The sequence below is a fragment of the Scomber scombrus genome, chromosome 22 (assembly GCF_963691925.1).
Source record: "Scomber scombrus chromosome 22, fScoSco1.1, whole genome shotgun sequence".
NCBI lineage: Eukaryota > Metazoa > Chordata > Actinopteri > Scombriformes > Scombridae > Scomber > Scomber scombrus.
Window position 1 is genome coordinate 7,264,244 of NC_084991.1, and position 27,764 is coordinate 7,292,007.

A 27,764-nucleotide genomic window follows, 5' to 3' on the forward strand; every position below is an offset into this window, starting at 1 on the left:
ATGAGTGAGCGATACGTGCAGATCGGAAGCAAAGGGGCTCTACTTGTAATGGTGCTTGTGATCAGTGTCTGGGAGATGTCCGTACCAACAGAAGGCTCGACAGGTGAGTGCATTTAAACAGAAGCAACATCTGCTGTTATCTTGCTCCTTAAGTGTCTTTTTTCATGCCTCATTGCTGTGACTCCTCAGGTGCTATATAAACTTGTTTCCTTTCCAGGACAAATAAGCATTCCAGTGCGGCAAAGCTAACATGAGGTCAAAGCTGTCATATCCTGTTTCTGTTTTTGTGCTAATCTTTGCATCATCTTGTGGAATTGAAATCTAAATATCTTAATGGTGACACATTATTAGTGTATCATCTCACAGACTACCGTGATCCTACTGCCTAATTGCATTTTGGCAATGACCCAGGCTCTGACTGATTCCATGTGGGGGTCTTTAGTAAAGATTTAAGATTTAAGATTTATATTGTGTAAAACAAGCTTCATATTTATATAAAATTGTGGGGGGTTTTTTGTCTTTTTTACTGCTTTTGTTTCATGTTAACAGATAAGTCTAGTGGTCCTTAGTATTTTCTTATTGTCACCAAACCCCATGAAAAGACTGAAAGCAACAATTAATTATGTTGGTACTAGCCAAAACCTCTGTGCCATATATCTCAACTTCTTTATCTAAAAACTATTAAAAACTCATTAATAAGCCACACCGTTGCACTGGGTGACATGTTGCTTCATTATAATGGATATGGGCACTGTAGATTAGAGTACCACATATATCGACCTGCTGCTGAAAAAACTCAGTAGCATAGCAAACGTGTATTAATCCGCAGCTGCAAATAGTCCCCAACAAAGCACTTTTTGAGTACGTTTTGCTAAATGCTACAGTGCCCAGCTGTTTTTTTCACTGAGTCTCTTGAAAAGATAAAGGTTTATATTATTGTGACCCATTTTTAAAAATGTGTGTCTTTGCAAGGAACTAATGGGCTCGAGGCTGTGAGCAACAGACTGCAGAGAAACACATTGTTTTGATAGTGCCATCATCTTCCTATAAATCATATTTATCAATGCCATATTAGCTACAGTAGCAAGGCTGAAAGCGGCGAAAGTTTTCCATCAATCCCACCAGTGGATGCAACAATTTTAAAGCACTGGGTTTTTGAAAGGTCACTCCAGCAATTTAGTACCATATCTCCCTAAATATATTTTGCCTTTGGTCCCCAGTATGAGTCAAGCTCCAAAATGTGTGCTGCTACAGTTCCCATAATGCTGGTACATTTCCACTTCATTCAAACTCCAAGCCCCCAGGCTTTCTGTTAATATATGTAATCTCCACGTCCAAACTGAGACAGCTCATGACATCTTGACAAGCTCTGCCAGAGCCACAGAAGACATTTAACAACTGGTAAATGAGCTGGTTCTTGTACTTTTATGAGTAGTAAACTGACATTGATGTGTAAAATCAGAATTTCACTTTCAAGGTATTGAATCCAGAAGCTTTACAGAATTCTGGATTCAATACCTTGAAAGTGAAATTCTGATTTTACACATCAATGTCAGTTTACTACTCATAAAAGTACAAGAACCAGCTCATTTACCAGTTGTTAAACAAGGAAAACAAGGAAATGCAGAAATCTGGTGAAGGTCAAAGACCGTTAAATCTTCTCATTACTCAAAGGATTATGAAGATGAGACATCTGCTTCAGTGTCTCAATTATGAATCATACTGGAGACAGTTTAGCTCTGGTTGTCACAGTTTCATGATTTCCTCAACGAAACCAATCAGCCAGGTGGCCCAAAGAGGCTCAAAATAACGTTCTCCTTCACATCTAGACATAAACAACTTTCTGTCTACAAGCTTGTTGTTTCTCCATCCATCTGTTCACTCTACTCTGCAGCAACCAATTGGACTTGTGGAGGCTTGTTTGATTTGCTCTTAGTGTGAAGCCTCAGCTTTCCATTCAACAGAGAGTGACCTGCTGCACCAATGCCAGGGGTGACGTGGGGCAAACACATTGAAAACTGCTGCCACAGTGGCGGCAACTTCTCATGTGAGGTGTTTGGAAAGGAATTTCTCACCATGCGTGCATCACAAATAAAATGTCACAGTAGTAAATGGGAAAGTAATTGGATTGAAACAGCTATTTTGGAGGTACGAGTCAAACTTGTCTCCCCTTGCCTCATTAAAAGTGCTATCGAATCGTCACTGGTAAACCCAGGGAGATCAATTATTGCAACTCAGCAACATTACAAGTGGAGGCCAACCCACATGTTTCATCACTTCGGAGTCCCACTGACAATACACAGCCTCAGGTAATTGGTGGTGTACCTGCAGTGCTGCCGCTGGACAGGTTGTCCATTTGTGAGCATGATAGAAATGGCACATACCATCCTGCTTTGTCGACCAATTAGACAGGAGCACGGCGCTTTGATGTGCGTGCCTTTTGATTGGCAGCAATCTACACTCAAGGCGCTCATCATTTCAGCAGGAAGTGGATCAGAATAATCTCGCACACATTCAATTTCTCTCTGATAGCCACCGCAGCCCCCTAATTTCCCCTGGGTGTTATTTCTGTTGCTGTAAACCTGTTATCATTCAAGGGATGAAATGAACTCAGAACACGTCCAAGATTGAGAAAATGTATTTCTTCTCTGAGAACACAAGAAGAAGGAAAACTAAGCCTACTCTCTGAAGCGTGGGGCAAATTTAGTTCATTTCATCGAGTAGGAAAGTTGATTTACAAATGCACATGAGCTTTCGCTTCTTTAAATAACTGGTTTGTGTCAGCAAAGACGGGATCAAGTTTGCACCATCAAACATGCTTTTCTACTCGCTGACAGTTATGTTAATACATTTTATTTCCACTCTAATTTATGAAAAAAGATTTGACTTTCGCACTCCCTTGTCACACTGTGATACTGTGTATCTGCCACAAAAAGGTCTGTCCTTTACTACTGTGGAGGTTTTTTCTGTTCATCTTTGTGCTTATACAGTGGTATATACCACTAACCAGGAAGGAGGTCGAACAGAGATGAGTCAGACATTTTTTACAAAGGTTGAGGAGACATTTCATTTATCCTAATTAGCATCTATTGTAATTGACCTTTCGAGATACCTCCTTACCTGTGCACAAGGTCAGTCTCTCCTGAACTTTTTGCCTTCAAATCAAGAGAGTGTCTACTCAAGACCTCCTTGCCACAAGTTGTATGGGTCTAAGATTGCAGTTGTGACAAATAAAATATGGTTACAAGAATAGTTTTACTTTTATGAAGCTACCTACCGTCAGCAACCAGTAAGCCTAAGTTAGCATGAAGACAGAAAATAGAGGGAAACAACTCGACTAACTCTGAGTGAAGCCAACACTTTATTGTTTTACACAGGGTTGTATGCTATTTCCTGGAGTCTTGCCCAGGTAACCATTGGAGACTCCTCCTGTACTTGGCCAAGAAACAGTCTTCCATTCAAGCTGTTCCTCCTGTTTCCAGACATTATGCTAAACTAAGCTAACCAGCTTCATATTTACAATACAGACATGAGAGGGGTATCAATCTGTACTTCCATAAATGTTGAACTGTTTCTCATAGGTATGGTAAGTGTAGCCCAGCTATCCCCTAATATAATCACTGAAGGGCCCTGAGTTCTTTAACTGAAATAAAATATTATACAATAAATAATAGTTAGGTGATGTAATCTGTTCTCTGTTACCTTTTAAGCTTTTTTAGGTGTCTTGAGTCTTTAAATCACTGCAAATTAACTGTAAATATATGCACTGTAATAATCCTTTAAGCAGTTACTGTAAACCCAAGTCTCACTGAGTTTTACCTGTATTCAAACACCTTTAATGAATGAAATAACCAAACATCACACTGGAATCAGTGGTAAGAATAGTAAACTCAATTATTTACTTATAGAAAAAAATATCAAAACAAGTAAAATGCAGTCTATTTAAACCACTTGTTAATCTCTTAAACTCACATATAAACTTCCGCAATACTACTCTTAAATTGGATAAACACAATACTCAAATGACATTCAATTATCCCTTTTTTTAAAAATAAAATAAAATACCAGTGGGCTCGGGCACACACACACACACACACACACACACACACACACACACACACACACACACACACACACACACACACACACACCTTGTGTGCCTTGTTGCAGGCGTGATGTGATGCTCGGGTACGGTGAGGCTTAAAACTCTCTGGCCACTTCACTCAAAAGAGCAACAAATAAAAATATGGTACCTTAATCAACAGTGAAGTCAGTTTGGCTGTATGAAGCAGTCTCTCGAACCAGCAGTCAGCAATCAGGATACTCTTGAGTTTGAGGGTCTCTCCTTCTCCTTCTTCTTCTGAAAAGATGAATTAGAGCCATATTAGTAAGCTGATTTAGCTTCTGTGGCTAAAGTTCATTCACTTGGTTAGTGATGCAATGCTAACCACACACCTGCTAACAACACACCTGTGATAGCTAAGGGGTTAATAATATATACCATGAAAACTGTTCAACACACTTCGGGTAGAAATGTTCTCAGCTCTTCACAGAAGATATGCTGAATAATGTCCTGGCACAAACTGCGGGATAGACAGCCCCGAAAAACATCAACTACATACTTTTCACAGACTTTTTTACATGTTGTGATTCAGCCAGTCAATCGACATACAGCCACACACCACTTCCTTTTCCTGCCATTACCTTCAAAATAAAACTCTTCAAAATAAAATAAACATTTACTCAACATACTTATATCTTTACATCGGTACCTTTTTAACTTATTTATCCCACAGCACGTTTTAATCTTTCATGAAACAATTTAGGATACTTTTAATGTTTTAACATTTTTAAACATCAACTTTAGTACATATGGTATTATATTTTAAAGCACTTTGATATATTATTATTATTTTATTATATTTTTAACCGGGTTACAATAGGGTTAGTCTTAGTGCAACTATAACACTTGCAGTACTTCAATAACTACTACAATAAAAAATCCTTAACCTTTTCAATTTTGGGAAAGCAAATAATGCACAGGAAGGTTAACTAATAAAAGCATAAAAAGAAACTGATATAGTCAAATGATTGCCCAGTATAGCCTTGATATGTTAAAGCTAAAATGTGTGACACTAGCTCAATGAACACAAAATTAATCAGATATGTTAAAAATAAATAATCTGAAAAATAGCAGGAATACATCACCACCTGACTTTTATAACTTAACTCTGTCTCTGGACTCGTCATATTGCATAGTTGCAGAGGGTTTAAATTTTGACCTTTAAATTGTGTTGGTGTGTCCCTGCAGAGACATTACAAACTTGAATTTCAATGTCCACCATGGAAAACCACTTAGCAAGAATTAAAGCATATAGGCTGCTAAGGGGGAACTTGAACCTGAGTGTAATGAAATGTATTTGATGGCTCAGTAATTTTTCGACGTGCAGCTCCCATGTAGTACAGGTGTAGTTTCAGTTGGCAATATGTCAGAGACTCTTTCCTCAGTGTTGTAAATGTTGCCCTGACGTATGACCTCGATGTCTGACTTACTGTACATCCATGTGTTATATGCATCATAGATTGTTGCTTGCTCTGCACCTTCCATTTCCTGCACTTTGTAATAAAAATGACTTATATGTTGCATAAGAAGCATCTTGCCAAGAAAGGAAAACACTGCTTTCACCCTTTAGGGAGCAGTAACTAACAGTCAGAGACACCACAGCATCCCTGTGTTAAACATAACAATCAATCCACACATGCAGCATTTTACAGTTTGTAATTGTGGTTGAATATTGTGTTTTTGCATAGTCGTTTCTCCTCTGTCACTCTGCTAATAATAAACCAACAAATGGTTGAGGGTAAGTCCTGTTCGTCACTATCAACACCGTACATCTACATGTTGTACCTCATTACATACACTGTAAAATATTTGACTTTGAGTTTACAGTAAATACAGGCATTACTTTCACAGTAAGATACTGTGACATTTTCTTACTGTATTGCACTGTAACTTTACAGCAAATACAGTAATATCACAATATGCTGCTGTACAGTTACTGTATTGAACTGTGACCAGAATACTGTGATATAGCAGTATGCTGTTGTACAATTACAGTAAAATGAATGCAAGTCAGTAGCCAGTTATTTACTGCAAATTTACACTTAAAATAACAGTGAAAAATACTGCAAATTTCCCCCCTGTTAACCTACAGCAAACCTATAACATAACACGTTTAGATTAAAATAAAGGCACAAGCAAAATCTATTTAAGACATTTATTTTGCAAGTTTACATTTTACAGGTCAGTGATTCTACTGCAGGGCAATGCATACATGTTGGTTCACCTTGCAAAATCTAAAAAGCTTGAGCATAAATAATAATTATTCATTCATAGCTGAATTACCTCCCAAATTTTATTTCACTAGGGTTTTAATTTATAAAGGTTGTACTAACACAATGGAAAATACAATTTCTGCAGTCACAGTAAAATTGAGAACACTGCCATATATGAAAGGACAGTTTCACATTTTTTCCGAGTCTGTCTTAAAACATTTCTCACATGCTCATTTGTGCACTGCAGTACTATTGTAGAGTTATTGTTCTGTGTAGCCATCCCTCCTGTCTACGCTGGCCTTTATTGTCACTGTACAAGTACAATGAAATGTCATGTGGAGGAAGCCCATAGATGCCTAATTAAGAATACTATAAACTATTAAAAAAATATAGACAACTATAAAGTGTAAGATACAAAAAATAAAAATTAGAGATTGAAGAAGGAGATACTGTATATGCAGAATTTATTTTATAAAGTAAAATGTCCTGTATTGGGAGCAAGTGGAGCGAGTTGTGCAGCAGTTTGGAGAAATATTACATAGGCCAGATTATTGCACTTCAAGATATATTGCACATAACAGATATATATAGCTATAGTTAAGAGAATGGCTGAAATAAATAAAGGAACAGTCAGAGTGGTTGATAAGTAATTTCATTATTGCTCTTGAGTAGAGATAAGATGACTAATAAACAGTCACAGTGGTTGAGATATAATACAGTCAGTGCCAGTACGAACATTTGCATGTGATCAAAATGTGTAAGTGTTTAAATATTTAAATGCTGTTTTAAGGGTGGGGAGGGGTGTTCTGCAGTGTGACAGCACTGGGATAAAAACTGCTCTTCACCCTGGTTGTGTGATCATTCAGGGCTCTATAGCTCTTACCAGACAGCAGAAGGGTGAAGCTGCTGTGGTCAGGGTGCGTCGGGTCTCTGTGGATGTTCATGGCTTTGCGGCTGCTGTGGGTTCTGTAGATCTCTTCCAGTGTTGGGAACTTTGAGCTGATGATCCTCTGAGCCGCTTTGATTATGCGCTGCAGGGTTTTCCTGTTCTCAGAGGTGTAGACAGAGCACCATGCTGTAATGCAGTATGTAATGATGGACCCGTAGCTGTGCTTTCTTCGGGCACCTCAGGAAGTGAAGCCTCTGAAGACCTTTCTTGGCCATTGCTGTTGTGTTGATGGACCATGACAGATCCTGGCTGATGTGGACTCTGCTATGAAGTGCCTCCACTCTCCACTGTTGATGCTGGTGATTGTTGTTGTAATATTTCAGTCTCCTAAAGTCCAATATCAGTTATTTTGTTTTCTTTGGGTTGAGAACGAAGGAATCCCCTCCTGATGTGATTCCAATACAAGACATGTGGGACAAATCCAAAGTCCTCATACTGTGCAGGAATTACTCACAAAGTCCTGCTGAAGATAATATGAGAATTCATCAGTATGAGGTAGTATTAAATTCCCTCTTTGTGTGACAGCTCAGCAAGGAAACACTATCTGTGGAAACACAAGGAAGGAATATTGCACTAAAAATGCAATTCTGAAAAATTCTCAAAAACTCTAAATGCTGAAGTCTTTTGTACAAAATGACTGTCAGTACTCTTCCATGACAGACTTGAAAAATGTGAAGCTGAGCAGTGTACATGTCTGGAAGGAAACTTAACAATATAGTTCCCTGCTAAAAGCCTGAAATATTCCTTTAAGAAACAAATAACAGAAAAGCATATAAATATCTGGAAAATGAAGAATTAGCTAATATACACAATAATATATGATCAGTTTTTCTTCAACTTGTTCCATCTTGCTTTCACTATCAGTAACCAACACTAACTGAAACTGAGCCTCACTATCAACCTTTATTTAAGATTATTTAAATCAGTACTGCATCAAATGACACCCTCTAATGTCAAAAGGTTGCTTGTACTGTCTGTCCAGACAGTGTCAGTATATTGTAGGTTCATGGAGTCTAGTAATCCAAATGTTTATCAGGGCGGCTGCTATGGATTTGTTTTTCATTCATCTTAGAGGACACACACTCCCCTAATGATGCTTTAAGGGGTTTAGGTGCTTCCAGTTGACCATTAAGGCTTCATTAAAGAAAAAGTAAAGTGAAACTGTGAAACAAACACACAAAAACAACCTGATATGAACTTTAAAGAACTAATTTTCACAAAACAAAAGAGGAAACCTTGTGCTACATGTAAGTCTGCACAGTCCTCTAACAGCATGTCTACAATGGCATCCACTCAAAGTCCTAACTCAGGGGTGTCAAACTCATCCAAGGGCCACATACAAATATGGAAAAAAGGGAAGAATGACAGAGGGAAAGAATAAAGTAAGGAAGTGAAGAAGGGCAGAAGAAAGGAAGGAAGGAAGAAAGGGAGGAAGGAGGGAAAAGAACACAGGAAGGAAAGTGGGCTGGATTGGACCCCTTAGAGAATGACAGAAGGAAAGAATGAAGGAAGGAAGTGAAAAAGGACAGAAGAAAGGAAGGAAAAGAAGGAAGTAAGGACAGACGGAAGGAAAGAAGGTCAGAAGGAAGAAATGGAGGAAGGACAGAAGAAAGGGAGGAAGGGCAGATGGAGGGAAGGAAGGAAGGTAGGAATGAAGGACAGATGGAAGAAAGGAAAATAAGGATGAAAGGTAGGAAGGAAGGACAGATGGAAGGATGGAAAGAACACAGGAAGGAAAGTTGGCCGGATTGGACCCCTGACGGGCCGGTTCTGGTCCATGGGCTGCATGTTTGACACCCCTGTTCTAACTGCTTACTAAAGGTTAAAGTGCCCTGAGAGGAAGTTGTGTGTGTGAGTGTGTGCAGCAGTAAACACTATTGTGCCTTTTCCTTCATTTTCAACATCTACCTATCCCAGTTTTAACGTTGCAGGTAAAACTTGTTATGAGCTTTGTTAAAGTTAGTCAGCTTAGCTTCTTTGTGTATGTGCTAAGTCTTTACTCCAGCTTCAAAACTACAAATATGACAAACAGCTAATGCTCGTTAAGTTACTAGGTAAAAAAGTATATGCAGTACATTATTCCAAAATCCCAAGGTAAATGCTAGATTAGATGGGCCAGGTGGATGAACCTGGCCCATTGAGGTTAGGCTTAAGGTTATGGTTAGAGATAAGGTTAGGGTTAGCATACAAATCTCGTGAGAGTTAAGCAAATCATCCCTCCAGCCAATCCAGTCGAGCACCAACTAAGTCTCAACTGACCAATCCCACAATACTCTGCGATTAAATTCAAATTTCACAGTAATTTCCTGTGTAATGTCCACGCCTGCATTGGTTTCACAGTAAAATTCAGAATACAGTATTATATTGCGAAATATTACAATTAAAGCCTGTCGAGTTATAATAATGTAATTAATTGTTAAATATGAGTTAAATCTTGTGAAATCCTGGAAATAATTTATAGTGTATGTTTGCACAGAGGGAATTACACACACTGAGCTCGTCATCGAAGATCATTTCTCTATATGAGAGGCGGTATTTTGGGCTTCACACAACCCTGTGTATATAGCAAAGCAATGATTACATTATTATTCACGACAGCTCCATGAATGATATAAAGTATGCATCATTTTCAGTTTCCTCACTGTCCCCAGAGACCAGCGTATTAAAGCTTTTCAAGCTGAGTAATTTCAGCGTTTGCACAGATCATCACTTCTCACTGAAAGAAACTTTGGTTCAAAGGATTCAATAAAAGGAACACATGCCGGGTAAAAAAAAAAACCCACAATACTGTCTGATAATCATCACTGTTTGGAGGTCATACCTATGGTATTCCTCAGGATTTGATCTAAAATTAGATTCTAAGCTGCTTTTTAGGGTTTTAATTAATGTCACATTTCAGGGTGAAATTTAGAATTTAGCGTTAATCTATTAATTCACAAAGTAAATCAGCACAAATATTTAGTGTTGATACTTGACACAAATTCTCACCGACCAATTGCAAATGATCCTGAGGGAAGAGTGAGCTGGAGAGTCCAAAACACAGGAAGCTACTGTTAGCTTGTTAGCTATGCTGCACCGTCCATTTTTGTTAAGCCCTCGTCTCAGAATATAAACTGCCCTACAAAATAACCAATAAATCAATAATAAGATAAGAATCAATGTAACAAACACGTTGAATTAATAGTAACCCATGTGAATGTATCATCCTGTTATTGAATGGTCTAGCTAGCTTGCTAAGTGATAGTTAATTAAGTAGCACTAGCATTGTCCAGCTTGGCTAACATGTACTAAGTTAATACACCATTTACAGTTTTTCATCAACTAGTCAACTAACTAATCAACAGATTGAATGAAGGAAGGAAGAAAGGGAGGAAGGGCAGATGGAGGGAAGGAAGGTAGGAATGAAGGACAGATGGAAGAAAGGAAAAGAAGGATGGAAGGAAGGAAGGAAGGAAGGACAGTTGGAAGGAGGGAAAAGAACACAGGAAGGAAAGTTGGCCGGATTGGAAAGAATGAAGGAAGGAAGTGAAGAAGGACAGAAGAAAGGAAGGAAGGTCAGAAGGAAGAAAGGGAGGAAGCACAGATGGAAGGGAGGAAGGTAGGAAGGAAGGACGGACAGATGGAATGAACGGAGAAAGAAAGGGAGGAAGGGCAGATGAAGCTAAGGACACATCGATCAAATAGTCCAAAAGAACAAATCAAGCAGTTTATCTTTTTGTATCATTTCGGCATGGCAATACTCAACATTTCTACCTTTGCCCACTGGCAAAAGCAACAGTGGCTTATAATAAGTGTGATGTCAATACTGACTCTCCAACAGGCGTGTGAGGCTCATGAAGATATGTGACAACAGGAAAGGGAGTAAATTGGAGTAAATTATGAAATTAACAATGACTGAATTCCATTTAGACACATGGTTTCAGTTTCCTTGTATTGCTGGCTCACTGTCACATTGTTACAGCTTACTGGGGCAACTGAATTGCTTAGTGCGCAGACCTTACAAGCATTAGTAGTAAAAGTAATGTGGTTCAGAGCCATAGTAGCTGCTGGAAATATTTTGTCTGTTCATATAGCTACATAATGATTATACAACAATACTGATTATATAAAGTTGCAATAGAAATAAGGACCAAAGACAAAGGTAAAAAGTTTTTCGTCAAACTTGAAGATAAGAGCAGTTTAGATCAAATACAGAAGATCAAGAGGGCAGGGGGAGAATTTTATGAAAGAAAAAGTGCCTCTTTTTTCCTTTGGAATGTTGCTTCAAGTTCTTTTCAGACCTAATATTTGTAAGTACATCAGGATTTTGTAAAAAGAACACAGCTTTAGACAACACTTTGCTTATCAGCTCTTGGTTAAGAAATGATTGTCGTTTGTACTGACAATCCCTGTCGATCATATATTGAAGTTTTTTCATTTGTACTAATCTACTTTATACCATTTCTGAATCATATTATTGGACTTTTCAGTGTTTAAAAATATATTTGTATAAAAAATATATTTGGGCTACTAATGAATGTTCATGTAATTATCACAATGATGTAATTATTGCTCAAACTGTGCTATACTTGTTCAACACAACCCTTTTATTTATTTTTAAAGATAATAAGTCCTCGGTGGAGTTCACAGATGTGTCAGAATGATGGTGGAGAAACTGTTGTCACTGAGGCTTAAACACACCAGATGTGAGAAATAATGTGTCATCAGACTATTTTTTGCAGTTTGTGAAGCAAACTGTGCTGTAGACGTTGGACTGTAGCATCAGCAGAACCACGGACGATGTTCAAATCTTCCTTTCTTGGATTTTACTGAACTATTAACTGCTTATACAACAGCAACACCTCTGACCAGTTTTGTGCTTCCTGTCAAAAAAAACACTTACCTTAAACTCGCCACATCACATTTGAGTCAGTATATTCCCAAACAGTAAACCAGTCAGTCTGGTTTTTCAGGCACGTTCCTTTTCTCAAGTGAGATGACTGAAGCTTTGACATGCTGGTTGCGGGCTTTCGAAAGCGTGTCTTCAATTTCAAACGCAATCTGTTAATGAATGCCGTCAAAAAAGGAAACATCAGAGCTTTTCATTCTGTAGGTTTTACAAAAGGATTGGTTGAGTGACGAGGCGTCTGTGAGGAGGGAGAGATAGTATGAACCATGATTTGTTTGTTGACTTGCTGTCTGTGAGATATGTAGTGTTTAGATTAAGTTCCTGTTATACAGTGCTCTCTTTGACCTGCAAGTCTAGAACTGATAAATATTGGCCTGAGTGCAGATAATTATACTGTTTTTATTCCCTATGATATCTTCAATTTATTCGATGCTTGCATTTCCAAAGGGCAAGACAAGACTCTGTGTGTTTGAAATCTAATAATTAAGACCCAACAAGGTACTTCTCCTTTGTGTTCCCTTGTTATTTTCTGGGAGTGCTGCTTCACTATACATGATTTTCTTCCTTTTATCTGCAGGGAAAGGCTATGTAAAATGCCTCAGGGCTGTTATTTGTAACTGGAGTTATACTGCATGAAATTCTTTTCAAATGCAAATATATTTTCCCTTTTTTTCCTATGAAACTTTAAAACTGTAGTCATTTAGTCAGTGGTTCAAGTCTGTTTTCTTTATAGTCACATATTTACTCTTAAAATGAGAAATAATTACACTCGTTTTCCCTGCAGTGTTATGTGGATTTCTACATTCCAATAAAGTGTCATTATCCCCAAAACCACAAGACAGACACTCCGCTAGTTTCAAAATCACATTTCAAGAAAAGTCCTTGAGTTAGTTCAGTTGTGCTTGAAGCCAAAAAACAAAACAAAATAACCCATTCACCTTCAGATACCTTCAGATTTGATTCTCCTGCTTGAAGAACAAATATGAATATAAACCTTTATACAACCTGAAAAACACTTCTCAGGATGGATGGAAGATTAGAAATAGGACTGGGCGATATATCGATATTATATTGATGTCGTGATACAACACTAGATATAGTCTTAGATATTGGACATGGTGATATAAGTATTGTGTTTTGCTAAAGGTTGCATTACAGTACTGAACTTACCAGCACGTTGTAGCTGTTCTATTATCTGTCTTTACCCACTTACTCATTATATCCCCATAACTGATGATTGATCAGAAATTGCATTGTGTAATTATTTTGAAAAAGTACTAATAGTCACCCCTACAACATTATCTCACGTTAATGTTACTGTTTGTAAGACCTGAATATATAGTGAAGTTTTAAATATCGCACTGTAAACCCACTGGCCCATGAGTTGTTTTACTGCCACAGGTAAAGACAAGTGAATCCAAATACAGAAAGCAAGAGCAACAGCTGCAAACATCTGGATACATTCACCACGAACTGACAAAGAACTGAAAGAACAAACAGGTATAAATACACAAGGAACTAAACACAGAACAAGATGCCGGAAAAGGAGGATGCAAATTAGTCGAATCTACAAAAACTCCTAATCACATATCACCACTAGTGTAAAAGCAAACTTCAATGTCCTGTCCAAGGCCCTCACTCACTCAATCCTGTCCAACAAACAGGAGGGGGAAAAAAATCAGAGGGCCTCTAGGGGATCGGTGAAGAATGGCAGCTAGGGACACAGAGTCAGACTGAGAACAGAACCTTAAAAGGCCACAGAGGAGAAATCAATCTCTTGTTCATGTTTGACAGCTAATGTTACCACCTACTCTACAGCTAGGAGCTAAGCTAAATTAGCATTGATTCAAAGCTGCAGTTCTCACAAAGAAACAAAAGCCCAAAACGGATTAACAGTGAATGTAAAACTCCATATTACACCTATTAAGACTACTGACTTTAACTCAAGGATCTCTCCTGTATGAAATCCTATCCCTCTCTGAGTGAGATACCTCTCACTTTTCCTCATTTTGCCTGGATTTTTGAAGTCACATTAATACTTCTATCAGCACACATGCTTACATGCTGACAAAAGACTAGTATTGGTTTTTATTTCTGAGAGAAGAAATAAATAAAAGGTAACTATAAAAGCTTTGGGGTTAAGTTCAATGTTAGTTTGGTAAAAAAACAACAAGAAATAATTAAAAGTACATGTCACACATTCTTTCTACCATAAACTACTTACATTTTCTGGCAGTATTTCTTCCTTCCAACATTTTTATGCACCAATACACATTTTTGGGGAATTTTGCCTTTGCTAGATAAAGACAGTAAAGATACAGACGGGAAACAATAGGGAAAAGAGAGAGAAAGGCAGTTAAAAGTTCTATGGGATGCACCTGAAACAGTAAGCAACAAGGACACCAGTGTATCCACTTATTTACATTCATAGCATCATGCTCGCCTTATAAAACTTTGAGAGACACAAATCTACAAAGCACAACCACAGCAGAAGCAGCATGTCCTTAGGCTGTAAGGATCCTCTCTGTCACGGCGGCGGCGCTGCAGGTTTAAATCTGGACTTTGGGTTTTTGGGACAGACAGATTCCTCTGTATCTCCTGGCAGGGAAAGCCGAGTAGGCGTCCAAGTAGAACTCCAAATCCAGTCGGAAACACCGCAGCCTCTCAGTGTGAAGCACGTCCTTTAGAGAGATACTGGCAGCGCTTCTCTTGCAAACATCTGAGCAGCTCAGCTTACAGTGTGTTTGTCTTTCATGTCTTCCTTGTTTGGGGCAGGTTGTGAGTAAGCATCCCGCTACTTTTGGGCAACTACATGCATTTTTTTTCTTTATTGATGTATGATGAAGGATAGACAAGATTTGTTAGAGCAGATGTGCTATCAAAATTGAGTGCATAAAAAACGAACTCTCTTCTCTTTTTGTCCTTTTTTATCTGCTGTTTCCTTATGTAATCTAGTGTTTGATGCTATATTATATTTCCTGGAGATAGCAAAACATATGGTGCAATTAATATTGGATTCCCAGCCAATTTTAATGTAGATGTCATGTTCTACGGTTCAACTACTGCACAATTAAAAAAGGATGTCCCAGAAGTACACTGACACTCAACAGTTGCTGAACATCTTTGTCAGTTTTAATATCATTCAGTCTCAGCAGAGCGGCTCCTTCTGTCACTGTGTGTCTCACAGTGTGACCACCCCCCCTCAAATATAACATGCAAGTGAAACTGTAAGTGACTGCACTACGGTACGGACAGTTAGGACCAGTTTCACGCAGTCGTTTCAGATTTACTGTTTACCGCAGTGGCAGCGAGTATTTCTGCAGGACACCTCGTGAAAATGTCACACGCAATTAAAAGAGAAAGGAGCAGCTCGGGGCTCTAAATAATTCAGACAATGGAGCGTGATCTGGAAATTGGCTGCAAATAACTGCAGCACTGCACTTTTCTCTTCACGTCTGAATTTTTTTTAAGGGCTGATGCTTGTTGTGTAGAATCTGGACTGGCTCGGGTAAAAAATAATGTTGTTAATGATGTTTATAATGTCAGATCTTGGTTGGTTACATCAACTTCACTGCTTAAAGAGCCACTTACATAACTGAATCAGTCTGGTTTCAGTGGAAGGCTTCAGATCGTCCAATAGGAGCACACCACCAATTTTACACATGAATCTCAATCACCTTGATGATGGTTATTTTACATGTTGGCTTCATGAACGACAGCGTGGCTTTACATAACATAACATTATGTCTTGTGTCTTTTAAGACCACTGTAATAAATGTTGTATCTCTATTTTTTATACACTGATCTAACATGAGAAGATGAATCTCCTCATCATAATTATTTATGCACAAAAGTAGTTTAATAAACTAGAAAAATGTGTGAAAAAGCCAATTTTAAAGGGATTGAGGAGATTAATCATATCATGTCAGATCAGGTTAAAAACCCTTTTAAAACTCCAATGAAGACCAGACTAAAACCCCCCTTTCTATATTTTACATTTTTCATTCATGAAAAACTGTTGATTCAATGTATCAAAACACTTCATACAGCAAGCAAGAAAAGAAGAATTAAAGAGAAGCAACTTAACATTCAATGTGCATGTCAGACTTTATGAAAAAAGGCAGCAGAATTCACTCTAATGTTAAATAATAAAGTTGACAGTAGTGGTGAGGCATGCTCACAATGTTATCAATTAAAGCTTCATAAAAATGTTTTAAAATCCATCAGTGATGCAGACCGTGAGAGGATGAATTTTTAAAAAACATTTTAGCTTTTTGTCTCATGCATCAGGTGTCAAATATGGTGTGAGCATTGTCTCTTTCAGTAAATGTACTTGCCATGTCTGAATGAAGCTGTAAGGAACATTAAAATAAACAGTGTCTGAATGACAAAAAGCTACAGATGAAGCCAGTGATTGTTCTGGCTCAACAACGTGAGAACAGCTGTACCATGTCTGAAGGGTGCTCTCTAAAGTCTAAAGTCACCAGATTTCTCTCAGATTGAGTTTGTGGAGTTTTCTTGTAAATGAACAAGTTGTGTTCACATTCAGTGTTTCTTACCAAGCATATTTCTTTTGTAAGAAACAGTAAAGACACAATAAGCACATTTCTTTGTTAAGAAACACACTTCATATGTCTTTGAGGCCTTATAGAAAAAACCCTCATTGTCGATATCCATGTTTACTTTCTAGACGCCTTCTACTTTACGGTCTTTAAAAGGTGCACTGCTATGCTTCTTTCACATGTTACTGCTACCAATTGGTGATCAACAAATGAGCGTGAGATAATGGGCAAGAGTGTGTATCATGTGTAAGAGCATGGCTCCATACTACTACTAAGCAGCAACAACCCCACAGGGAACCTTTAAGATAAATGTGTAATCAAGAACCTGTGTTATGAACTGAAGGTGTGAGGTTTTTTTTCAAGAGTCTATATGGAGTTGCATTGTGGGAGTTGGTTTCCATTGTTGTTCGAGCATGACTCACACTGTGTCAGAGGTCGTACATCCTGATAACTGGGGAGTTCCGAGGGAAACACTAAATACCTCTGGGACACTCATATAGATATGTTTATCATTACTTAGCCTGTAAACACTATTGTATAATGTCTTCTGTGGCTCTTGAAGAGCTTTGTCAAGTCTGAGAAAATAACCCTGGTGATGTCACAGTGATGTCATTGAATCTACCTTGTCCTGAGCATAGAGACTAGAAATCTGTAACAGAAAGCCTGTATTACAAAGTGGAGGTGTGGACATTTATTGTAAAAGGATGGGTCTAACAAAAAGATGCTATTGGTTGTATTATGGGAAATGTAAGATCCAACATATTAAAAGTCAGAATATATTGACCTCTGCTGCATCAATTTTGACCCATTTCTCTTTTTAAAATGTGTCTTTTGTGAGTCCCTCAACTTAATGGAAGTGAAAATGACATTGTTGAATACCCCTTTCATTTCAAACTATTCAAGTTTTAAGTTTTCATTTTAAGATAAAGAAAAACCAGTATTCACTCCCAAACAAAATGATATTTTCTATGATATTATTATCCTACAATAAAACAGTGCTTTTAAGAAAATTGGTAGTCTGCTCCTCTTAGTCATTTCTTAATTCTTGAGACAGATAAAAGGGATACAATGCGGGCATTACAGACCCCAAGAGAGATATTCTTATGGGACTCAATCCAAGGCCAGAAGTGATGAGTGTAATAACTACTGCACCACCTCTGCACTGAATCCACACTGACTATTCCATGTTTCCTCTCATCTCTCCAGTGGCACACCATGTCCGAACAGGCACCTGTGAGGTGGTGGCATTGCATCGCTGCTGCAACAAGAACAAAATCGAGGAGCGATCACAAACTGTGAAGTGCTCCTGCTTTCCCGGGCAAGTGGCCGGCACCACCAGAGCTGCCCCGTCATGTGTAGATGGTACGCTCCAGCAACTGAATATTTCATTGGATATGTACTGTCTCTCCCTCTTTCTTTTTTTCTTTTTCTTTTTGCTGATACTTATTTCCACACATCTTGAGGATCATCATCAGTGTTTTCACACACACCTCCTCATTTAAGTGTAATTTCTTCTAGAAGATGCTTTCAGGGGAAAACCGTTAAAAAAAATGTCACAGTTTATCGTCTTATCAGATTAGAGAACAAGGAAAAGGCCAAACAAAATAGCCATATCGACAAGCTGAACAAGCTTGAAATTGATGATGAAAATGTCTTTCATTGAACTCACAAAACTGACAACGCTGATCCTCTTCTTCACCATGACACACCAGATGGTTTGTTACACAGAACCATCTGATAAATCGTCCTTGGAAACTGTTTGGAAAAGGGCAGGTACTTTCAAAAAATACTTGGCAGGTGATTGGATGAACCATCTGTCTATCACTCTTACCTTGTGAAGAAGGATTTGCATGGATCGTCATATTACGCTAATTGGTCCTAACAAGCGCTTAGGTTGAAGCTTGACTTAATGGATTCTCCCATGATTTTGTGATCTTGTAAATTCAGTTGCCTTGCAAGGTAAATAACGCCCTGTTTCCTAATATAATCTTAGTTGGCTTCACAGAGATCTTTTAATTTTAAGCAGATTCAATTTCACATAATATTGAGTACTAAACTCCTGCTCACTCAAAAACATGTTTTTCTTCTTGTTCGTGCAGTTGAATGCTTGAGCGTCACTGTGCAAAATGATGTATGTGCAGAGTTTGAAACTAGAAGGGTGTTTGGGTTAGTGGAAAGTGGAACGTTTCTCTGTGCTCATTGAAAATCCAATTTTAAGTGGCAGGCCTATGTGCATGATGTGTGACATCAAAAATAGTTTGGAAGCCAATGCTGCTCCAATATTCAGCTTACACAAGTTTGATGTGGAAACTTGCTGCAGTTATTTTTTAATGAAATATATTTGCATATTCATAGATTCAAAATGTTTAACACTTTTCTTACTATTTGGTCAACATCATCACACTTACATTAGTCAGCTTGACATTATCTTGCTATCTGACTGTGCATACTTTGTTGAATCTACAAGCCTTATAAAGAGGCTCCTGAAGACTTTTTTTAATCACCTAGCTGTCCACTGCAGACTGTAAAGTCAATCACCCAGAGGTGATCTCTTAGCATGCTAATGTGTCAGACCACCAGCTCGGCAGAAGTGGTGTCTTCACTTTGGTCTGAAAAGCGCGGGTTTTTGGCTAAACTCCGGACCCAATCATGTTTGACCTATTCCTTGACATTTTAGTATTGACATTTTCTGCAAATTAGAGCTGTGAGCTGCTTGGCCTCAGTTTAAAGCTCCACGGGAGATCTCAGTAAAAATGATCAGCACTTAACCTTTTAATTATTCTTTCTTCTACAACCAGGGATTACCCTTAGCTCCACTGTGTGAGACAATCTCCTCTTTATGTGAAGATAAATGAACCTCTGGACATCAGAGAAAACCTGAATAGATTTGAATGTGTAATTCGGAAAGAAATACAGAAATAGCTGTAGATTTTATTATATGTGCCCTGATTAAATAGTGACTTGTGACTTAAACACGCATTTGAGTTGGACATGATGAGCCTAGACACCCAGATAAAAGTAACCTTGTCTGTAAAAGCATTGTAGTCACATCACTTGACAATCTACCAGTTTTGGACTCTTGGTGCACCACCAAACAAAATTAGCAATGTATTTGCATCAAGTTAAGAGACTTACAATTACAAGTTTTAAAAAAGGGTTATTTGTCTCCAACCCCAAACCAAGGTTACTCCAATTAATTACTCCAAAACATTATACAACTGTCGTTACATGCTAAGCGCTCCCTAAAATGAGTCAACTGATGTGTAAAATTTGGGGAGCAAAGTTAAAACTCACAATCTACTGTACAATTTGAGTTAGCTAATGTCCCACCTTTGCCAAAACTATATGCTTCAGCGAAACTGAAATAAGGTATCGATGTGTGTTCATGCGGCCATTTATGATCATTTATGAATATGAGTTCAAGGTCAAAGTAAAAGATTTGCGGGCAGTTTTAATAGCTACTATTAAAATAAATGAATAAAAACTCAGATCTATGTTTTGTTGCCAGATGTTTTCATTCTGCGCAGCCTTTACATTTTTAAAGCATCATTAACTGTGAAGTGAAATGCATTCCATGTACTAAATGTATGTTTGGTTATCAATATCCCCATTTCATTTCACGTCAAACCTTTGAGGCTTTTTAATAGCTGGTGTTGCACAACCACCATCTGCTTGCCGTTGACCTGATGCACTTTTTACACCGCACCGCTGCCATAACCATGGCTGGGTGATACACATTGATTCCCTTATGTCGTAAAGTATCCATTCTATGCAATTTACTCTAGTGGGGCTCCAGTGTTATGTGTGGATTATAATAACCATCCTCTTCATTAGGAAGAATTCTAATGCTGGCAGAGGGGGATGTGGAATGTAGATAATGACCTTTATAATATGACAAATTTAAATGATGTCCTGTACAATGGAGCAACATAAGCTTAATGCTCTCTTTTATGGAGGCAAATGAGGCGATGTTCTCACTGCAGCTGAAGGTTTTCCCCTCACATGGAGTCTTTTTTTTCAGCTCTAATCTTGAACACATGGATATCTACAGTGTGTATGACAAAAATCCTGAGACTTGTGTTTGAATACTCAGAAAGCATTACATTCCTCTTACATCACTTACCTGAGATAGCTGTCAAGATGTGACAAGGCGTGATAAGAGGCAGCTATGATGATTGGATTGGTATTTTAGAGGAAGCCTCGTTTGGGCTCATACTGTCACAAAAATGTGCTTGAAATCTACACACAAATGCTGTTTTAAAATAAATAAAAGGTCTAAAAAATGCTAATTTGCGCAGAAGTTAAGATTTCAGCATGAAGGCCTGCAGTTGCAGACAGTGTAAAAAGATATTGCACTCTATTTGCTCTTTGACAGTTTTAGTGTCAAAGTATATAGATACTTTACTAAAAGCTACTATTTTTATATTAACAATGGATTAAACAACTGTGTAATGTGAAATGTGTCACTCCTAGTGACTCACAGATAATTTTCCCTCAGCTCTGCACATACCTTCAGCTCTACAGAGCATTTTATCATCTTTCAACTAACTGTTTCGCTTTTACAGCTGATTCAGTCTCTAAATGCTCTGAAAATGCACTGTAGACAGCAGACAGGCAAAGTTAGCGACTAGCTGGTGAACACTGTAGAACAGCTAACGTTGCAGATATTTTTGTGGAAAGCAAAACAGAACTAAGAGAAGAGTTAATATTGGATTTACATGTTGCATGTAGCCAGAAACACAATTTCAAAAGACAGCTAATGTTGCTCCATGTCTGCTAGGTGCCAAAGCTGAGTAACCAAAAAAAATAAATGTATGTGGTTGTAGGTAAGTAGGTTTAATGTAAGTGGTTTAACACCAGGCTTAAGAGTTTAATAAATATTGTAAAGGAAGTCATTGGTTGGTTCTTACTCACTTATTTTGTATTGTTGATGGGTGATACCATGCTGCTAAACCAAGCTAGCAAGGCTATCAATATCAACAATATCAACTTATAAGATGGTAATATGTCAAGGTTATGTTAATGCTGCTGCCACCAAGTGGCCAAAAATATTTACTGCAGGTTGAAGTACTGTACTTGAGTGCTGCTGTTAGACCTTTATGTCTTTTTTGTAGCCTCAATAGTGGAGCAGAAGTGGTGGTGTCAGATGCATCCGTGCCTTGACGGTGAGGAATGCAAAGTTCTTCCTGATCTGAAGGGCTGGAGCTGTGCTACAGGGAACAAGATCAAAACTACTAAGGTATGTTTAAGAAACAAACAAGTCTCTTTGATGATACTATATTTAGACCTGTTGAATCTGACCTAACACACTTAACCTAAACTGCTCAAGGTCAACAAGCCGGGGCTTCCATTACTGTTGTCAGCCCTGGTTTTACGTAAAAACAGCTAATGTTTGCAGTCGGTGTTCAGGCCCCTAGGGGCCTGTAATCAATGGGCTGCCATGTCTCCTTAGCACTTCAAGCCACTTTGAGCACCCAAACTGGCCAATTACTCACTCCAATTACCTGCTTTTAACGTAGTAACACGATACCTGCATCCTTCACTGTGTTATTACGACCCATAGACTTCAATTGTACCTCTCTCCATGTACTTAATTATTTAAACTGCCCGCACCACACCTGCCTGGAGCCAAGAGCCTGGAGCCTGGGGCTATTGATTCATGGACTTGTCGGGACCTCAAAACGCGATATATATATATTTTTCTTTTAGTGGCCCAGGGTTTTGAAACAAGCTCAGATGTCTGGTGGTGTCTGGAAATAGATTTTGGTAATTATCATGTCTTGATAAGAGTTTAATCCTTAAGCATGAAAACTAAACATATTCCTTTGTTGTTTTCTTTCACATGGACGCCTGGAAAGATTTCTGCGGACAGAGACCAGCTTTGGTAATGTCAAGATACTTCACAGCAGAGTCCAGGTGATTCATCTTTTTGTGTTTTTTAATGGTGAAATATTTTAAGAATGTACTTGTCTTTATTCATTGTGCTAATAACTTAATAACTAAGTAATAAGTACAGAGATTTCCAAAAGGGATCATTAAGGTCTATTACTTTATTGTACAGTATGAGAGTTTTCATATTATTTATTGTAACATTTTATATTTTTATCATAACCTTGTTTTCTGACCAAATACAAAGCAATTGTTCACCTCTCGTTACACTCGTGCGAGTTTGACCACTGGACTATTTGTGTGTGTATTATGTGTGTATTCACCCCAAACAGCCAAAATACATTATTGTACTTTAGCTGTAAGCTAGCTAGCAACGAAAGGCACCAACGGTGTCTGTCTTGAAAGGTTTTCCAGCTTGATGGAAGCATATTTGTGTCTATTTGTGTCACCTGATTACGAATTTGCCTCGATACGCATCTTTGCTTTGACTTTGTATTGTGCCACATGAAACATTTGCTTAACGTTTGATCTGAACACACCATAACAGTTCAGGCAAGTGGTATTATTTACCACATTTCCCCATAGTGTACCTACTCCAGAGATAGACAGAGTGGGATGAAAAGGTGTACAATCCAAAAAGACAAGAACCTGTTCAAAGAATCAGCATTACCCAGCAGATTTATATCATACACCTTTGAACTAAGCCAGAGAAATAAGTTCCTTAAGTTTTAAAACTTCCTACAGGCTGCTTGAAGTAGCAGGGATCACGCTTTCTTCCTCCCCTCTGCTGTGCTTTCAGGAAAACAGCACAAAAGTAAACCCGGAACCTCCAGCTATACTGACCTCTATCGCTCTGTATCATAAATGCATTCACGCGGACTGGAAACACCTTGAAAACTCAAATTCTAAACAAAACAGTGACTGGCTGCCACAAAGCCCGGGATTACGCTCTTTCAGTTTGGAGCAGATCTCTGAGTGAAGGAATAGTGTCTGACATGCACAGATGTTGATCAGCCTTAATATTTGCATATTTGCAGCAAATGGCAGCGAGAGGAGGTGGTTTAAATGTATGTTATGGACGTGGAAAATTGGTAATCCTGGAAGGTGACGTCAGCACACAGTCTGTGTGCAGTGTGCACATATTTTTAAACCAGTGGAACGAGAGAGAATAAAGACGAGCACTCACAGCTGTTCACAACAGTTTGTACTTCTCTCCTAGTTTTACATTTCAGCACATCAGAAAGTCTTTAGTGTTCTAGTTGGAAAGAAACTGTAACTTCATTAAGAGTTACTGTAGGATGTTAAAGCTCATATGTGAAGCATTTTTTAAAATTATTTTTGATAGAATGTGCTTTAGGTTTGTGTAAAAATGAGAACGCAGGACTTGGTGCGGTCTGTATATTTATTTCAGCCCATTCATCTCTTAATATGGTTTCCTGCTACAGTGTCTTTTTTCAAACAACAACTACAGGGGTGCCAGAGTCAGACTTTTTTTTTTTTACACAGTGGTTTTCATGTTATCCACCAAGAAAAAAAAATCATAGAAGTGTCTCATCCCACCAATTTCGATTGCATAGATTAAACCAAGTTTTTCAATTAATTTTAAATGGTAGGTATGGGGGTGGGAATTGACAGCATTTCATCAAATCTTCCTAGCAAATCCAAATCCTATCAAATCCCTCATCGAATCAGACTTGCTTAAGCTTTTAATGTTTTCAATTAACAAAAGTTACAATTTACTAAAATTCTAAGATGTCTAAATTACTTTTTCAGCTGAGAGCATATAATCAGCTTTTAGACCTTACAAAACATCATCTAAAATTGATCCATTTAAATTATTGTTATGATATTCAAAAAGGTTTAAATGGACATGATGCAATCAGCTGGATCATTTCTCTTGAGAAGAGTCAATCTCTGTTCTTGTCGAACAATAAAAATTAAGGCTATTTGCAGTTTTAGGGAGACAACAGGCTGCAAAATTAACTTTTTTGTCCCAGGCCAAATGGCTTTAGTACATTTTATTCAGTAAATTCAAATTTTACCAGTTCCGAATAGATTACCATTGTTTTTTGGCTGGTGAGTGAAGCAAATCTACCAGCCACTTGAATATTTTACCAATATTAGGCTGGTGCTTACTCTGTGTCCTGCCAGATAACAGCCAACAGTTAGATTCCAGCTGTCACAGACTAAAACTTATTTAGCTGTAGCTGATCTAATCTCCTGCCAATGATGTTTGTCATATTTGGTGGCAAAGGCGATGCTCAGTGCTGATTATGAATTACAAGCATGTTCTCTACATTGCTCTTTGCAAATTAAAAAAAGGAACATCAGATAAAAAAGGTGACTGAGATATGAAATGAAATACCACCCTCAGTATAAACCTGCCTGTTGAGAAAACATATTTAGTCAGCTGGTGTCACCACAAGTTTTCTGAGAAGTGAATTCTTTAAACTTTCAATAAAAAGTGTTATCTCTTGTTGCCACTTGGGACAGCTAAGATGGAAAGCTTCCCAGAGCAAATCCACAGTAAATAGTCAATGACAACATCCCAGATGACTGTCAATGCTTTGACTGTGGGAGTATGTAGCAGAAGATAAATAAATGAGTGAAATAAATGAATGTTTTGTCTTCGTACTGGCCCGTCTACTCATTGATGATAATGTGCTGAATCCATACCGTACCATTCAAATCGATGGGGAATAACATCTTGCCAACATTTTTCATAACCTAAAAATCTAGCTTAGTGCAGCTTTAAAATATCCATACTACTGTACAAAAACACCAGTCCTGGTGGTTACAACTCAAAACATATTGCTGAGAAGGACGCAGCAGTGTGCCAATTACACGGCTGAATTATACAAACACAAGCCTGTGCACCTGCTGTGTTAAATCTTTCAGCCAACCTTACTTCAGGCACTAAATGGAAATGCATCCTTTGCCAGTTAAATTAGTACTTGTCAGCCACCAATTCAACAAACGCAACACCCACTGAAGACTTAGTTTTTCCTCCCAGTATTTTTAGCATTGTTTCAGACAGTCACTCAAATACTGTCCCCCCCCCCCACCACCAAGTGAGACACAGTGTAGATCCATCTCCGAAGACATTTTCTCTTCTGACAAGGAGCGGCTTTGCTGTTTGTCTTTTCAGCGTGGAATTATTCTCAAATTAGTACCACATTAATCACAGTGACAGCTCGGAATGTAAATGACTCTGTAAAGTGAAGAATTTATTGCAGGCTGCTCAGCGACCAGCAAAGTGCGGCAACCACCTAAATTTATGGAAACTCTTTACTCTGTGTTTGATATGATTATATAGGTTCTCTCGGCAAGCGATCGCCTGATGGTTTTTGGATTGTTTTGCATTCCTGCATAATTGAGAATGATTTATACGACACTGTGCGGTGCCGTGCTGCTGCCGCTGCTTTGGACTGTTCTGTGTCAGGCGACCTATTTGTGAATTAATTTAACAGGGCTGTCAGAGCTGTCTGTTTCTTATCAAAAGTTCAACATCGATAATGGATCCTTACAAGTTTGGCGACGGCTTCCCACAGTCCATCAAACCTACGTGGCGGCTGACAGAGGGTTGGAGTCGATAGCGGATGCTGTTATGAAGGTTGTTCCTCGAGAGTCTTTTCTAGAATGTACTTTTTTTGGGGGAGCAGAGGAGCTGCCAGTCAGCCTCTGGGCTTCATGACAGGCAATTTAAACTCAAGGAGAATGGAGGTCTTCAGAGTATCTGACAGCATCGAACTTGGACAGAAAAAAACCCTCAGTTTGAAGCACAAACCCAACTCAGCAGCATCCTTTATCCTGAATACTGTGTAAAATTCTGACTCATAGATCACTGTGCTCATTCTTCAGGCCATTGTAGGTCTTTCATTAAGTCCTGGATTGACACTGAATCTAAATGACGTTTCTCAAATCACCGAACTGCACTGAGGTGTTTGTGAAAGAGGTGACGCTATGTTAAAAAGTCTTGTTATTTGCAGATTAAGAAGATGTAGAATTCATTGATTGACTGGTTTACAGTAAAGCCCCTGTAAGCTCCAAGTCTTCATGACTAAATAAGTAATAATCAAAGTTAAAGCTAGTATAATTGCATTTATGAAGTTAAATACAGGAATTATACTATTATACTGCATGAGGACTGTGTGGACATGGTTTGATCACATTTGATTGACAGTGCTGACAACAAGAACAAACAACCTTTGAAACAAACTAAGTAAGCAAAGAATTACCTTTTTCCAACTGAGACCCATCTAGTTCAAACTGTTTTGAAATATTTTTCATTTTAGAAAAATGTCTCTTCAGTCTCGAGTGAAATACCCAAATCTGTAAAGGTAAGAATAGTGAAAGGCTGACTGATAGAGTAGGGTTTTATTCATTTAATAAGGAGATTGTCATCATATCTGTGGGGCACATGCTTATGCTTCCAAAGTGATAAACCCATTTGATTTTTAGTGACAAAGCCTTTCATAACACCCCAGATAACAGACAGACAAATAGATAAACTTAACATTTAAGCCCCATCACTGGTGAGGCTCTGCAAATAGCAAAACAGTCAGCATGCTGTTTGTTTCATCCACTTCTACTGATATAACCTCTAAGGGTTATATCCCACCAGTGGGGGGTTTCAGACCTTTGCTCTTATCTTTCCTTAGGAGATAATGAGTTTTCTCACAGTGGCAAACATAAAAAGTACGTAAACTGCAAGAAGGAAAAGAGGTTTCTGTGTTGAATAATGCATCTGATTTTGTAGATGCTTCGCCAACATCTTTGACATGTCAATCAGTGTAGGCGGGAGTCTCACATCTTCTTTCTGGGATTTTCTTTTGATAAAGTTGAGTTTTTATTATTGCAGGTCAGGCTTTTCTCTTTCTCTGTTCAGCCATGACACCTATCTCTACTCATGCTAAATACATACTTATATTTGTGTTGGACCGCTCAGACAAGGGGAAAGATATCTACAGGGTATACAATATGTATGAAACTGATGTAAACACTTTAAAAGATACCCAGTGTTGCTTGTTGCTGTAACTTTGATGGTTCTGATTTCTTTCTAACTTGTTTTCTTCTGTCACAGGTGAATCAACAATTCTTTGTTGGATTATTAAAGGAGAAGAGAGCAATGCAAAAGGAC

At 38.2% G+C, this 27,764-nt stretch overlaps 2 protein-coding genes across 2 annotated transcripts in view; one reads left to right on the forward strand and one right to left on the reverse strand.

Annotated features, from left to right (window-relative positions):
* Positions 1 to 27,756, forward strand: LOC134004571 (chemokine-like protein TAFA-2). The gene is made up of 5 exons (XM_062443898.1): positions 1 to 103; positions 17,942 to 18,097; positions 21,850 to 21,974; positions 22,594 to 22,651; positions 27,708 to 27,756. The coding sequence occupies exons 1-4, from the start codon at positions 1 to 3 to the stop codon at positions 22,621 to 22,623; spliced, it is 414 nt and encodes a 137-aa protein (XP_062299882.1). The 3' UTR covers positions 22,624 to 22,651; positions 27,708 to 27,756.
* The window catches only part of LOC134004461 (mitogen-activated protein kinase 12-like), a 424,476-nt gene that overhangs the window by 64,802 nt on the left and 331,910 nt on the right, over positions 1 to 27,764 (reverse strand). The window lies entirely within an intron of this gene.

Coding starts and splice junctions, on each gene's coding strand:
- LOC134004571 (XM_062443898.1), top strand. CDS start 1: ATGAGTGAGCGATACGTGCAGATCGGAAGCAAAGGGGCTCTACTTGTA. Junction 18,098..21,849: donor TGCCCCGTCATGTGTAGATG/GTACGCTCCAGC, acceptor TCTTTTTTGTAG/CCTCAATAGTGGAGCAGAAG. Junction 21,975..22,593: donor ACAAGATCAAAACTACTAAG/GTATGTTTAAGA, acceptor ACGCCTGGAAAG/ATTTCTGCGGACAGAGACCA.